Genomic DNA, 17,297 nt, shown 5'->3' with positions numbered 1-17,297 from the left:
AAATGGCATATATCTAAATGGTATTTGTTGTCTCAGACTTATGATTGCGAGACGCATGGAACTTAAGTAACACATATAATTAATTTGTACTTGAAGTAATTTGTGTTATTTTTACAACGCACTGCTCTTCGTATTTAACACTTTGGGTCACTGACCAAGGGCTGCACATTAAGTTCCGAAGTCTGACCGTAAGAGAGTTACGCTGTCTATATTATTGTATAAATTTGAAGACTGTACGACTCAAGAAACTTGTGTTACCGTATTTTAGATGGATATTTATTATCCACCAGAATTGATACATTATGACCAACTGATAGCATCATATTTCATAGACATCTCCGGTCCTTCAGGCAGCAGAAGTGTAACTACTTCAGTACTTCAATGGAGTAGGTATGTAACTGGTCCTTCCTGGAAATCAGTACATTTTGATTGAGTGAGCTAACTAGTATTAACATAATTAAATAAATAAATAAATAAATAAATAAATAAATAAAGTCATTACAAGATGTTTGAATTCTATGTAAGTATAGACTTGCACATACGAGGGATTCATGAGGCCCAGTTCCATTAAACACCATGCTTAGCGGATTAAATTCAAGATAACGCAAATATGAACTTAAGATAAATAACTGACTTCTAGAAAGGATCGTGTACAGACAAAGGACAGTCGGTTTGTGAAAACGATCGAAGATGTCGGGAAGTAACATAGAGTTCAGTTTATGAGTTCACAAAGACATTCTTCAAACACTCGAGCCGATGAAAGAAGATATCACAGTGAGAACAAACTAATGCTAGCAGATCTCATGGGAGTGACTGTGATTTGTAGAACTTCGTAAAACTGAAACTGTCATAAAAACCTGTCCTCATGGTGCAACAGAGGTTAAGCTGAGTAATATACTACTGATGATGTCATGAAGAAATTCCTCGGTCTCAGGTTTCGACACACGCGGATGCAGGTAGTTTTATCTAAAAACAATTCTCTTCCAACAAGGAAATATAGAACATATTTGCAAAGCCCGATCAAGTTCTGTGTACAGAAGGGACAACGTTCCCAGTGAAGCTCGGCAAAAAGATCGGTATCAAGCGAGGGTCACGCGATCAGTTATTCTAGAAAGTACCCTTTCTTTTACCGTCATATGATCAAGTGATCATCATGTGACATGTGTTCCAGTGTTACAAGTCAGTGATCTAAGGGATATCCTAGAGAGTACCGTTACTGTATACTTGCTGTTTTATTTATTCTGTAATACTTAAAATGCATAAGATTTCTACACTTTACGATGAAAAACGGAACAATAGGATGACATATAAATGACTGAAAATTTTTCTTTTCAGAGCCATCGACAATAGAATTTGAAAGTAGCGATACTCTGGTATCAGTTTCAAGATCTCTCTCTGATATGTCTGCACTTACTGCGTGTATTTGGATAAAAAGCGAAAAGAGTGGCGACCAGTCAATGGTATCGTATGCTTACAGTGATTCTGAGTCTAACGAGTTCATAATATTTCATGACTCTGTCAAGTTCATTATCACTATCCGCAATCAGGACATTTCAGGTGGTACGGTGGCAATAAATGATGGTATATGGCAACATATTTGCACATCATGGTTATCCAGCGACGGAAAATGGAAATTATACCACAATGGTATCCTTCGTAGTGAACTGACTGGTGTGAAAGTCGGACAGATAATAAGGGGTGGAGGAGTCTTAATTCTAGGACAGGAGCAAGACAGTTTGGGAGGATCATTTGATTCAAACCAGGCTGTCATTGGCAGTTTGTCTGAATTCAACATGTGGTCTACGGCTCTCAGTGATACTGACATTGGAAGAATAAAATTGGATTGTTCAATTGATGGTGATGTTTTCAAATGGACTATAGCTGATCTTGATATAGCAGGCGATGTTTCTACAGTGTCTGATCATGTATGCGGTGAGTAAGATAACTGATATCAATACCGTTATAAAGCATTTAGGACTATCAAGAACGATGTATCCACATGACCATCAACTTGAAAATTGTTAATGTCATGTAATTTTTGTAGTAGCATGTAGTAACCTTTGACTTTAACATGGTCAACTAGCCCGTAAGCTGTTTCCCTAACAATGCATCAGTAGATGATCGTTTGTTGTAACAGAGATATTCATGGGTTTTTAGTACACGTAAACTTTTATTCAGATTTACTTTTTTCGGCCTTCGAGAGTTTCAGACCGCATTAAAACCAGATGGAGACCTATCGACAAATGTACAATGTTAAGATCCTTTAGCATAGCGTTTAAATCTTCCATATCTCAAATCGAAAAAGATTCAGATGATAAGAAGGGAAATAAATTCTAACAAGCAAAAAGTTAATGGTGTACCGCTGTTTCCTCCAAAAACGGAACAGCTTACTGTGGATATCCACTCTGATTTACAATTGCAGAAATTGATAATGCGTTTGTAGATTTGTCAATTCTACATTTGTTGTAAATGCTATATCGGATAACTTCCCCAATATACATCGTGTTGTTAGACTCAAATATATTTTAAGCACTGCTGCCAGCAGATACATCGCATGTGACAGTTATGAATATTTTACAATAGGCAGAAAACAACACTTTCTTGACATTAACAGAAGATTTTTTCATTGGCTCAGTATTATATCCACTATAACTTAAAAGCACACCTCTGTCTTTCAATATTACCACCATCAGTCACATCATTTATAACTTCATCCCCTCAGTGGGTATGCTGTGGTATAAATTTAATCATATAATTATTGATTAAAATACACTATTTCGAGAAACAGTAATGTTCTTCAAAAGCTATATATTATTTCTCAAAACTATAATTTATATCATGGTGTTTACCATAGTCTTCATGTACATGAAGGAGATCATATAAACTCTTAATACAGGGACCGGGAATAGCACATTACAACTGAACTTAAGTTATTTGCTATGACATCACACATGGCATTCTAGTATAACACTATTTCTTGGAGAAAACCAATCACACATTGGATTCCCCATCGCACCCAAAACAAGTTCTTTGTGTATAAAAAACCTTGCATATAGAGGGGTCATTCCTGTATCAATGTGCATCAACACTAATTTGAAGTGGTTAACGCGATCGATGGACTTTGATGCATCGAAAAAGCAAAAGACCACAAGGACGCCCTTTGCTGGTATAGTATTCAACATTTTTTGTATTCAAAACTTTGACTGATTGCAGTGATTTATATACCGCAGCACTTAATACAATTTAGACAATTATGGGTGCGCGTACCTATTCCGGACACTTAGTACTACCACTAACTGTTAGTAGTTCAGGATAGTCCTACTTAATTTTGGAAATCACAAACGTCCCATGGACCTGGTAATGTATTACCTCGAATTGAAATGATTATTGAACCAGTTGAAAGTTATTTTCGAAGGCGAATACATAAAGGTGAGTAGAATTATTGCGTCAAACTCAATAATGCTACTGCTTTAACGCAAAGTTAGTTTGATTAACCAAGCTGTAGATAATGGAAACTCATACAATGTTTGCATCTATAAAGCATAAAATTCATGATCACCTTTAAATAGTATCAAACGCAATTGGACGGTAGCTAGAAACGTCACTGGCCGGGTTTGCTTTATCCTTGATAAAGGGAACCAAAATGACATTCGTAAGACGGGAAGGCAACTAACCATGGTAAAGCATCGCATGAACAGATCGCGCAAAATGTCCTGCTTAAAACTGTAAATTCTGGCTGATTGTTTGTACAGTAACCCACAGAAGCCCTATACATTTTCGTTCCTTTGCAACAAAATGGTTGGAAGAGAACACACCTGTATTGAAATTCCCCTTCACACCTCATACCCGAAAGAGAGGGCACCAGCTTTAAAATTTCAATGAACTGTTTATGTCGCATTTAGCAACATTAGTTTGTTCAGTTGCATCCTTTACTATATCTGCAAAATGAGCTTTACTGCTTGATCGTTTCTGATCTCGTTCAAAAACTTCATATGTTTATTACAATGTAAGTGATCGACCATATTATCAACTGTTATTTGATTTAATTTCTCCTTAAAATGCAAAAATGATAATTGAAATTAGCCGGGGATTTCCTAATCATTTCAAATAAGGGACGATGTTTGTGTTTTCTGGCTATTAACCCAAGGTAAGAAAATTTTGCGGGCAATCTCAATGGCGTCCTTGACATTCCAACCACCATTTTACAAAATAAAAAGCAATGTTTCCATTCATATTGTTGAAATGATGTTACTGTTCAGTTGAGGACAGTAAATTGCTTCCCTCAATATTCAGTAACCAGAAGTAATATTTTTGCCCGGGTATATGTTTTCTGAAACAAATTGTATGAGTATTCTTGTGTTTCCATAACAAAACAGATGTAGAAATCCCTTCGATAGAGTGTCCATCAGATGTTGATGTGGTCCTCAGAGCAGGGAAATCAGTAGGATCTGTTGATTGGCAACCACCAACTGCAACTGATAATTCAGACACTTTGACTCTTACGACCAATCATGAGCCACGGAGTGCTTTCCCTATTGGCGAAACTGTGGTAACTTACAATGTCGCCGACCTTTCTTCAAACGATGCTTCATGTTCATTCACCATTACGGTGCGAGGTAAGTTTCCTTAGAGACACCCAGTCTGCTTCTTGTAATACTGAACAGTGTAATCATTGTAACCAAAGCCTGTCAGCAAATAATTACACAAACTTGCAGAATAGATAATACTTTGCTGGGCGAAATGTTTAATATAATTCAACAATATTGCTCAAGAATATCTTTGCAATAGAGAATAATGTACTGTGTGACACATCATCGTGACAGGACATTCAGATTGTTGATTGAAATAAAGATTAATCATGATCGGTTTGTACCTTCATGGTATGGTAAGGTTCTCACAATACTATATGGTCTTTATTTTTCTCCTGGCCATATAGCATTGAAAAGGATATCTGTACAGCATTTGCTATGACATTGAACAAGATAGATAAACGGTCGAGATGAGCTTTCATTTATTTACATCAGGTGTTCTATGGTGTACACTGTACCAGAAATAGCCATATAACCGATTGTATCAATTTTTTCGGATGAAAATTAATGATATACTTACATTAAATTGTTAAAAATGTCAAATTCTGACAGATTTTATTCAAAGAACGTTTAAACTATTCAAAGGCATGACTATGGGACTGTGATTATCACCTGACACATCTGATTATGAACACTAACAATGTCGGACACAAATATGCATTTCAATATGAACAACCTGAGCACAAGGTATTTCAATAAAATGTTGGGAGTACATCTAAAAACCATTGCAGAGTTATGCAACAAAGGCATGACAAATGATTGTCAAAAGTAACAGTAAGCAGACCTTCAATTACAAATATTTTGCAATAACATTAAGTTGAATCGCGGCCTGTGTGTTTTCCATTGCTGACAATATGTTGGGCACTTACTGTACATTTATACACTTTGTATAAACAAGAACATGACAAACATAAAAGTGTATTATTTACTCATATTAGTGTTAAGGCATCACGCAGCTTTATTGGTCCTCAAATTTTATTGCTAATGCTGCTGGTATTGTAACTTGAAAAAGGTCTCACTTCAAGACACACCAGCCATCGACTAAACATTATTTGAGTCAACTGTCAAATGTTTTGTGCAAAATTGCCAATGTATATGGCGTAGGCCAAGTCATGTCATGTGGTAAACACTTCATACATTGTTATTTGAAAGTTGTTGATTTCAAAACTTTAAGTGAAAATAGTGTATTGAATGTTTTATCTGAAGAGATTCTGAGACTTTGATTAAGAGCCACTATGTAGTAAAATAATTTGTTTCAAGTACCACATGTTTATCTGTATCACTTTTATGGGCTCTATGTATAAGATATAGGCTTTCCTATGTCTCATCGGTAGAAAGTTTTATATGGCTGCTGATATTGCAACTTCAAATAATATTGTAATACTAAATGAATTATCCCATATCGATCTTACTTCGAAACGGATGATCAATGGAGTAAAATAATTAGTGCATATTTTGAGTAATATAAATCCCAATGTATAATAAATATGTCATGTCTCTCTCATTCGTAAACACTTAAATGCCCTTTATTTATCTGAAGGCAAATTAAATTGAGACTTGCACAAAAGTGCAATACATGAATTATTCTAAATAGATCTTGTTTGATACAGATAATCGAGTCAATATAATCCGTGTCAATTATGATATGTTTTGTGTCAAACGGCCCCAAATACTTTATTAGGTAAAGGTTATTAGGTTAAGGTAAAAACTTCCTAGAGTTGATGAAAGCAAAAGGCCAAGGAAATGTTGATTTGTTTCTGGCAACGCGCTACCACGAGTGGTAGGCAACAAAGCGCACTATAGCCAAAATTAAGACCACACGATTGGTCGTTTATAACAGTAAACATATTTAAGGTGTTTCATCTTACCTAACCGCTGTTTTTATATTCTTATGTACATTTATGCCCTGCAACAATATATTCATTGACGTTTACGTGACAAGTGTTCCCAGTTGCAGTGGAGCCAGTTTCTTAACACACACACACACACATGAACAATAACAACAACAACAAAAAAGAAAGGACATTTTGCATACAAAATGACTTCCTTTAGTTCCAATAGAGCATCTGCTATCAATAAACTTTTTAAGTCACTGTCCTTTATGAATGGATGATTCTGTATGTCAAACGCTCATCATTTATTGTTCTCTAACTACCTGCCTGCAGTCAACATTCCACATACTGACAAGTACGACGATTACGAATGGCATTAGATTCTTCTCTTAGTCGTTGAAGCTTGATGCAGATATTGTGAAATATAATCTCGACACATCGTTTGTAGTCATTCCAAAAAGTTGCCAATTTATTATTAGGACGAAATCAGCAAATGTTAAGGACAATAATGTAGATGTTGTTTTCTCATTATCATATACAGACACTGAAAATCCTCACATAATATGTCCACAAGACATTAATGATACAACATCTCTTGGCAATCCACCACACAAGTGATATGGCCAAAGACAAATGCAAGTGATAATTCCGGAATTGTTCATGTACTTGGCAGTCACAAACCTGGTGACAATTTTAACATCGGTGTTACTGCTGTGCATTATGAAGCATTGGACCCTTCAGGCAACACAGCTTCATGTTCGTTTAAAGTGAAGGTGAACGGTAAGATTTACATTGCCATATGAGGTGTTATTCACTCGATGACACTCAATACATTTTAAAATAAATCAACTTGGGATTTAATGTCTCCATGAGCTAATTTCACGCTATACAATTTGCTAGAATTTTGTGAATATTAATGGATTTGATATTTCAATTTTTGTATGTTTGTACGTCTCTGTATACGAACTTCAATGAAGTTCTCGAGAAAGTGACATGTAATATGACATGTAACAACTTAGCCGGCTATGAACCACTCTTTTTGAGAGTGAGGATTTAGTCGAGCGGTTCACTCTGTGGCTTCTCCGCTAGGCGACTGATGCCGTATGTTGTGGTTCGAAGCCGATTGAAAACTAGCCGTATTTTCTATCCTGGGTGATAGCTCTGCTGGTGGACAGAATTGTTCCCGAGGTTATCGTTCGCCCAGTTAAAGCGATGAATTCGTTTCTTTGCCTCGATAAAGTTTGAATGTGCGATGTGTGATAGTGAGCATGCGTGAGTGAGTGCTTCACGAACTCTACAACGTGTGGAGCGGTCTCAGTCAGAAAAAATGTAACAACTTAGCCGCTATTGAACCACTCTTTTGAGAGTGGGGATTTAGTCGAGCGGTTCTCTCTTGGCGACTGATGCCGTATGTTGTGGGTTGGAACCCGATTGAAAACTAGCCGTATGATATCAATCAATTCCAAAATCATAGTCATTCAAGGCAACTAAATAACCAGTTCCAAGAAACAACAAACAAAAGTACAACTAAAACAACAAAAATACTGACAAAATCAAGAGTTCAATCGAGAGAGTTCAATCGAGAGAGAGAGAGAGAGAGAGAGAGAGAGAGAGAGAGAGAGAGAGAGAGAGAGAGAGAGAGAGAGAGATATACATCGGAATACATCAGGGAATAAAACTAAAGGCTGAAATGACGTCTAAAATGGATCCAACGATTAATATATTACGTATTGATTGATTGACTGATTTATTGATTGCAGTTGTTGTAGTGCCTTCCACTGTCATTCATAATAGAACGCAGGCTGATATATCAATGAAGGACGTAAGTATAACATTAAAATTCAATGTGCAAAATAGTTAGAACAATCCTAACTGGCACTCTGGCACTCATGCGCATGCGTTTTTCAGTAATTTTAAAGCGCGATACTTTATATTTAAGTTATGCCTCCATCTCCAGTATTTGCTACAATGGTACAATCGTCGCCAAAATCAATTCTTTTGAAATGCCTTTCTAATAAATTACACTTTCATCGATAGATGCAAAATGTGAAACTGTTAAGATTTGTAGTGTAATGTTTTACGGTAGAATAGCAAATGAATCATTTCATAGATATAGGATTTTAAGGTATAAAAATTGTGTTAGACTGCATATTTTCAGTTACTTAACCTTATACAGAGCAGCAACCTTTCTAAACGTGAGTCGACTTGTGTTTTGTTCGATATTAGTTATGATTGTTGCTGGAACAGGGTCAATGCAATTTATGTTCCTACCTCTAACAGATAACTGAAGGTTTCGGGAACTATTCAAAGATGATCCACAGTCTTTATAACTTTAATATATCAGAACAAGAAAGCAAAGCTTTGGCTTCAGGTTAGTAATTGTAATGTTTATACATAATAAGAAATTTGGTACTGTGCGAATCATTGCCGGATCAGCTTAAATCACTGAACATGTTGGCAAACACATTAGATAATTGTAAATTTAGTTCTCGTTTTCGGTAATAAAACGACAGAGTTGAGCACTTTAAAAGTGCTGAACATATATAGATTCAATATGAAGGCAGGCAAAACCACGTCTAAATACAAGTCCCCTAATACAGCACTCGTGCCATAGTTAGCCTATTGCACCTGATTCTTGTGTGTCTATTGCTTAACCACGCAATAAATTTACTGTTACCACATTATTACACCGAGCTCTAACAACGATCATGTACCGACGACATTATATTGTCAATCATATATATCATTGATATATTGATGTCATTGATATATAAACATGTAACTTGAAGCTACATTGAATAAAACCGATAATGACATTTGAAAAATGTCACACGAAACGTGCTCTGACCCGTCTACCAAACGACTCATAACAAGCTAACATGAAGATGTCAGTTCGTAATCATTCATAAATGAATCGTAACTTATCTATGCAGGGGACTTCTATTTTATACGTTTTGTGCTGTTGAAACTTCCCCATTTATTAACATATATATTGTGTTATGACTGAAAATGGTACTACATGTATGGAGCGTGTGTCAAAAGTTCTTTACTATTATTAATACTATCGATTTTCAAAGTGTTTTTCAAAGATAACATAATACAAACGAATGAAGTTGATTGATGGCAGCATTATCGGTGAGAGGGAGTTCATTTTATTCGAATTGGTACCAAGAGAATTGTTTTTCATTTGGCTGGGTTTCATTTACAATGAACCTGTCTCAGCAAATGCATAAGTGCCCAGAACACGCTGTATTTACGGTTTAGCGGGTAGGGAAAAATGAAGAGCTGTCACTTGATTCTTTTATTACCTTCTCAAGTAAGTTAATGCATGGGTGTTTGTACCCATCAAGCCCAAAAGTAAGAAAATGATCAATTATCTTTAAAAACCTCCAGATTTGATTGATATTTAGCCTAATTATTGGAATTATTAATTCTTTAAAAAAATGTCTGCCTAAATCTTGACGAGTTGAGTCACGTGACCAAATCTGATATTTTCCCGCCAAAATTTACATCTTATTTATTTTAATATTCCAACCGTAAACCGTTAAATTTTCTTGATTTTTTTTTGCACTTTTGGAAACAACATCTATCATATTCTTTCAAAAATACATGGCACTCATGAAACTCTATCTATACTTCTTTCTGATATTCAATATATTCATGTTCAACGTCAAAAATATTGTATTTGTTGTTTTTGTGAAGAAATAATATTCAAAATTCAATAATTTTGCATCTGCCACTAGTTCTAACACAAGTTCCCATCCCATTTTACATTAATTGGTCATAATATTTTAAATATTTTGATGTTTAGCGGTTGGAATATTCAGTTATTTGCAATATACAATTTTGGCGGGAAAATAACAGATTATGGTCACGTGACCTGACTTAGGTAATATATTATGATAAATTTCAGCTTAATCAAATGCGAAACATATTTTTGGCAATTTTCACAATATTCTGACCAGGTCTGATCAAAAAGTATGTTCAAACTGATTTTACATGTATGTAAGCCTATGCCCATGCATTAACATACCTGAGTTCCCAAGAATGTCCTGAGGGATATATGGTTGATCATAATTTTTGAATTTTAAAATATAGTAATCACGCAAACATAATAATGAATTGCATTTTGAAGATAAAAATTCTAAATAATTGATGATCGCAAGATGCAGATAAATGCCGCTCACTAACTGTAAAACCCGATGTTCGTTTCCAAAGTTAAATGTTGAAGTCATTGTTTGATATCTTGAAATCTAAGGCAAAAGGAAGTGTGCAAAAGTTGGCTCTAAATGTACGTTTTACAGACCGTATCAATACAAAGTCTGTAATAATATAGTTTACGATTCTGTATGAATAAATACAAAACTTGTTGTAGAAAATTACAGGTATACGATTACAATTAAGCACTTGTTTAATTATAACATTTTTTTTTTTTTTTTATTTAGTCCATCATCCAACGGGTGCTAGCCCATTTACAGGATGAGGCACCCATAGCCCACTATCCCCCAATGGAGCACTGAGGAGTAAGTGCCTTGCTCAAGGGCACAACACCGAGCTAGAGTCTCGAATTCACTGTCCTCCGACAGTGAATCCGCTACTCTGGATCTACCGGGACTTGAGCCGGGTCTCGAACTCACCATCCTCCGATAGTGAGTCCGTTACCCTAACCACTGGTCTACGGTGCCTCCCAACATTACCAAGGCTTTCTGAGAAACAATACTGAGTCTCAGTATACTCAATAATTACGTACAGAGATTAATTCCAGCCAGAACCTCGGTGTCTTTCAATAGCGAGCGTTTATTATTCAGTATAATTAGATGGCTATTTACCACTCATTCTTTTTGTTAAACATATCATTTCGTTGTACGTTAAACCAAAAATACAATGATGAAATGTTTTTCCCTTTGGAGTAGAAAAATTTTACATGGTAATGAATGAGAAATTTCATCAGTTACCACGACGAAGCTCTGATTCTGAATGTGATGAATTTCATCTCAGTCTATAGTAAACAATACGTTTATATTGTACCTTATGGACCTTGGACACACTGTAGTTCGTAGAGCGTTGCACTTATACTACACATGTCAGACAACTCGAAACAACGCTTGTTTACCCTCCAATGTACAAACCCGTAAACCTCAGCATCGTACGTTTCAATACGGTACATCTTTACCCTAAAATTTCCTGTCTGGCTCTAAAAACACGGAAGAACTTATGTGTAATTTTACAAAGGCTTCATATAAGAGATGATTTTTATCAAATTTTATCGCTTTGACAGAATATCAAAAGTGTGAAGAACATTTAACTCAAACAAAATTAGACATTAAATCCAGCCTTATCAACTGTCTGAGTTCTACAAATGAGATGAAAAACTCTGTACTGAGCATTACCACAATATCTCATACTTGTTTTCATTATCATTTTTATCGAACATTTAATGGAATTTAACCATCCTAATAGGTATGACTTCATTGTAACGTACATTTTTATTGACTTAGGGACAAACAAATTGTTGTTTCGGAAAATATATTATCTGTGGTTATAGAAGATTATGCACTTTGTTAAGAAGCTAACATAAACGGGGCTAAAAGCAAATAAACCTTTTAGCTGTCTAATTCATTTACATGCAGTTTTCAGTATGAAATGATCACTCCTTCTACGTCGAGACAGTATTTACTCCCTCTACATCGGGACTATTAATTAACGGGAAATGCCAGGGATATGTCTGATATACCTGTCAGTCATCGACGCATGTTCATTAACAGGCAAATGAAAGAATGAATAATGAAACTTTCCTACGGTATGTCCTTTATTAAGTAGATATGGCATAGCAGCATTTATGCCGCGTTTTTCATTAAGGCACGCAGGACAGTATTTGCACCTTTTGTTGTGCTTCTGGGAAATAATGAATAACAAATGTAGCGAACAGGCAACTGTAAAGCTGGAACAATATTTTACATAATAGTTTTACTGATTCTATTTACAGATATCATACAGGCAATGAACACGAATATTGCAGCATTGCACTCGTCAGCAGAAGTCGACAACGATAGGTTAATCAACAATGGTTTGTTGATAGAAAACATAATGGACACAACAGATGACCTGTCAAATTTTATTTTAAACAATATAGAGCCTGGTAGTGGTCCTGTTGTATTGGACACACCATCAATAAGACTTACTTTAGAAAGTGACAGCGTGGAAAGACTCGCCAACCGCTCGATTATGATGGGAGACGGTAACGGGTTTAGCTTGCCAGCAGCGGACAAACTGTTCTCAGATATAGTGCAAGGGGAAGGAACATTAAATATGATTGTAAGTTGAACTTCATACACAGTGAACAAACGTACATATAAATAAATAAATAAATAAATAAATAAATAAATAAATAAATAAATAAATAAATAAAATTAGATATTATTTATCTGTTAGACATTGTTCATGAAAAGAGTAGAAAATTGTCATTTCTAGACTGAAGTTGATGATAATTATTATCCAAATAGTTACTCTGACTTTCGCGTAACCAGTCAAAAACCGATACCTTATATGCCCGTTGCATAATTGAGAAGACAGAAATATCGTATTGATTTCTACTGAACATGTCTAAAAGGCACGGAGGTCTTTCAGATAACACTGATAGAGATAAAATAATTGCTGTGAAGAATATTTTTTTAAATCAGCCATAAATGATTGATTCCTAGCGACATATTGCCATAATTATTTTTGTCTTACAGGCGAAATCTTTAAAAAGACGATCATTTCAAGCTGATGATGCCAAGAATGTGTTTTCAGAGTTTGATATTCTGTCATTATCTTTTACAGACAGGGCAAACAAGGAAATACAAGGTACATGATGGATTTTCTTAAAACGAATGCCAGAACGGTTAAACCCCATCATGGTACTGTAACTGTTCTTTGTGAAAGACAACTACACAACACCAAAAATATTTACTTTTCCTTCCAAAGCAAATGTTAGATTAGTCAAACTGTCACCGTGTACAAAGATATTACCTTCATTTCGACTTCCTGCGTCATTTCGTCAGACATTAAAGTCACACGGACATGAACACGCGTGCACAAGCACAACTTACGGCTGAAAAGAAGAACAGCTACTTTTAAAGACGGCATTAAAAGACACCTTCGTACTGTAAAATGTATGCAAAGAAGAAGTTTTGAGTATTGAAGACTGCCTCACATAACATTTTCTCTTGTTCATTTTGAAGTGACGGGTACACAGGAAGATATTCGTATCACTTTTACCAGTGACACCCATGTAAATAACTCACATACGACGTTTGAAAGTTTTTACAGTGGAACCCATCATGTTACACACTTTGGCACAGTTTTTGAGGTAAGAATGAAATAATTCACGAAGCACTAGTGTTTCAAACAGATACATTTATATTAGCTGGTTGATTAAGTACCTCATTTCACAGATGAAATTTGCCCTTGGTTGCTTTTATGGTTAACAGATACATCTGTGCGCGGTCACATGTGCCCAGGTATATGCCGCGATATGCACATGCATGCACACAAGCAAATAACCATTCATACATACATATACATATACACACATACACACATGCATGAATGCTTACCTGCATACCTACTTACCTACCCGTCTACTTACCTACCTATACCTACCTGCCTACGCATGCATGCATGCTAACACACACGTCCGTACACCCATCCATCCATCCATACATCAATACATACATACATATATACACTAATTGGTCGCAATTGGACGCTGACTCGCACATTCGTATATATGCATGTGATGGAATGACAAAAATACCCTGTTATCATTTATTGATCTATAATATCTTTCTATGTTGTCTTTGTTGCAAACATACAGGTATCACAGTTGTTCCATGCTATTGTTATAATACTACAAACCTCTGAACCTATGCACGGAAAAATATGTAGCGTTTGTTTTTGATCGCGTTGTCGAGTATTCACATGATTACCATGGTTACCAGTTTACTGTTGATGTAGAGTTCGACGGAAACAATTCGAAGATCTTCATTCCCGAGTACTACATTATGAGGACTGGAGAATATTTCTTAACATTTTCTTTTCCAGACAGTAAGTCACACAACTTTCGTCTTTTTTTCCTCCCATTTTGTACATACTAGAAATTACTTTGAAATAAAATAATTACAATCCCCGAATGCTTGAGAGTTGTCACCAAACATAACGGCCTTCAGTATTTCCTTTTTATAATTCTTTAGTCAAGATGAGCAAGTGAGAAATTTATTAAGTTATTAAGGCATTAACGTCGTTCGATAGCAACTGTTATGACTTGTGTCGAGGGTCACCGTCCTGGCGCTAAATACACTGATGTGAAGTTGTATCTTCTATGAATAGTGAACTGTCACTTTCAATGGAAATCGTGCTTCCTATTTTGTTCTGAGCACGCTTTAGGACTGAGTCCTATTAGGACATTACAGATCATGGACAAAATACTTTCAGCTTTATAAGAGGCATGAAAGCATTTATGCAATTCACGCATTCATATCATTGCCCCATTCAATCAAACATAAAAAACGTATTTTGTCAATCAATTGCAGAAAAGACAGTGGAGTTCACAATGATTGTCAAACAAACTACCTGTTCGTATCTGAACAAGAGCATGGGGACATGGGAAAGCGACGGATGTAAGGTATTTGCGAATGTAAAAATTATTATCAATGAACTGTAAATATGCCAGAGTTAGAATAATGACTGTATAAGTCACTACAAAATATGTCATGGGTGTTATTGATAATAAAGATTTAAAATGATGCACACTTGTGTCACCCGTTTTTCATAGCAACTAATAAAGGTTTATAGATACACTTTTTTCCAATTTCAAAGAAAACGGTTAAACGAATTTAACTGCTGACAAAATGACAAGATTTGGTCATACAAAGGAGGGGCTGGCTTGTGCCTCGAGAGACTTATTTTTGACGATACTAAAGCCTATGATTGCACGATGTCCGCATATTTTTTCTTTTCACAATGTTAGCCTACTATTTCTGCAGAAGAAGAAAATGGTCTCGATGTTGACATTACAGTATTTTCGTTTAGAAATATTTTGAATCTCAACTCGGCTACAAGACAGATTGTATTGATACAACCAGTCACTTAAATATACTGTTTGGCCATAAACAATATGAATTGACTCAATTATTTGTGTTGCGTATTTTTGTAATAATTGTTATGCCTGATAGCAAGCATTTTTATGGCTGAAAAGAACCGTATACGATTGCGATATTCAATAGGCATGAGAGCGAAATGTTCATATTAATTTTATATGGCACTTCTCTTCAAATTCAGGCATCATCGTTATCTACTCTGATGTCTACAGTGTGTCTGTGCAACCACTTGACCATGTTCACTGTGACACCATCCTCTTGAAGAACAGGATGTGAGTGTGGTATCCCATTGATTCAACAGAGGCACAAATAGGCCAAGAAATGTGATGGGTTGAATATCAATTCGTGTTTGCAATTTTACATATATATATATATATATATATATATATATATATATATATATATATATATATATATATATATATATATATATATATATATATATATATATATATATTACCAACTTTTTTCTAATTATATTAATGGTGTATATATTAGTTATTTAGTTATGTAAACATTTAACCATTTGGATTAACTATAATAATATAATATACACTTTCTTGTTGAAAGTACATCTTTCATATAGTATAAGGTACGTAGACACAAATAAAAGCATATTCAGGACAGAACATTCCAATTTCTTTTTTTGTAAAATTTTACATTTTGCAATTTTATATTTTTAATTAGGCAAACAAAAGATAACTATAGACTTTATGTAGTACTTTCCCCATTGTTTTACCGAACAGAGATAATAATTTGCTAAATTGTTCTTGATGTAATCAATTGTAAAATATATTTCGACATAGCGTAGTATTTATAAAGGTGTCACCTTTAGCTTGTCAGTCTTCCCTTTGCTTATTACTCGGGGATGTATAGGTTTGGTCATGTCCGTGTGTCCATGTGTGAGTGCGTCCTGTCACGGAAATATCTCGGAGATACGTGAGTGATTTCATTCAAACTTGATACAAGGATTACTATCTACGTCCTACATATGCACGTCAAATTGTTTGTGATTTGATCCAATATAGCCGTATGACTGCCATTTTATTAAAAAAGCGGGAGTATATCAATGACAATGATTTTTTGAAAAAGCGACTGCATTAAATTTTAACTCTGTAAAGATTTTCGTCACACAGAGCTCTGACAGCACACGATGAGATATGTCAGTATTGCATCAATTAATTGCTAATTTGCATATTTGATTAATTTTTGTTATTAAGGCGATATATCTTGAAATACGGCAGCAAATTGGATGAAACTGGTGCAGATCTTTAGCTAAAATCTCAGACACTTAGCAGTGTCACATGAATTCCTTGCTAATTTGCTTATTCAATGAACTTTCCTAATTAGTCGGCTATCTCCAGAAATAATGCTTCTTCAAATTTGATTAAATGTTGTACAGATAGTGATCTCTCAATACAGTTATACTATGTAAAGACATTAAGCAGTATCATGTCAAATTAATTGCTAATTTACACATCTGAGTAACTATCATAATTAGTGTAATATGTCTAAAAGTGCTGCATCAAATTTGATGAAACGTGGCACAGATGTTAAGCTTTCGGTAGTGTAATGGCATTCATAGATATGTAGTCGTATCATGTCAATTAAATGCTAATTTGCATATTTAATGAATTTTCGTAAATATGCTGATATGTCAAGAAATGATCATCAAATTTTATGAAACGTGATACAGATGTTGAGCTCGTTTTACTGTATTGAATACAGACATTTAA

General features: G+C 35.1%; 1 protein-coding gene across 1 annotated transcript in view; it reads left to right on the top strand.

Moving 5' to 3' along the window:
* Positions 1–12,745, top strand: part of LOC139122299 (hyalin-like) — a 40,744-nt gene extending 27,999 nt beyond the window's left edge. Inside the window, exons 7-8 of the mRNA XM_070687696.1 lie at positions 4,377–4,616; positions 12,408–12,745. Coding sequence (XP_070543797.1) covers positions 4,377–4,616; positions 12,408–12,745 — 578 coding nt within the window. The remainder of the gene's footprint in view (positions 1–4,376; positions 4,617–12,407) is intronic.
* Positions 12,746–17,297: the final 4,552 nt, after the last annotated feature.

Source organism: Ptychodera flava, chromosome 22, assembly GCF_041260155.1.
Source record: "Ptychodera flava strain L36383 chromosome 22, AS_Pfla_20210202, whole genome shotgun sequence".
Taxonomy (NCBI): domain Eukaryota; kingdom Metazoa; phylum Hemichordata; class Enteropneusta; family Ptychoderidae; genus Ptychodera; species Ptychodera flava.
The sequence above is the reverse complement of the archived record's forward strand: the minus strand, read 5'-3'. Positions and strand labels throughout refer to the sequence as shown.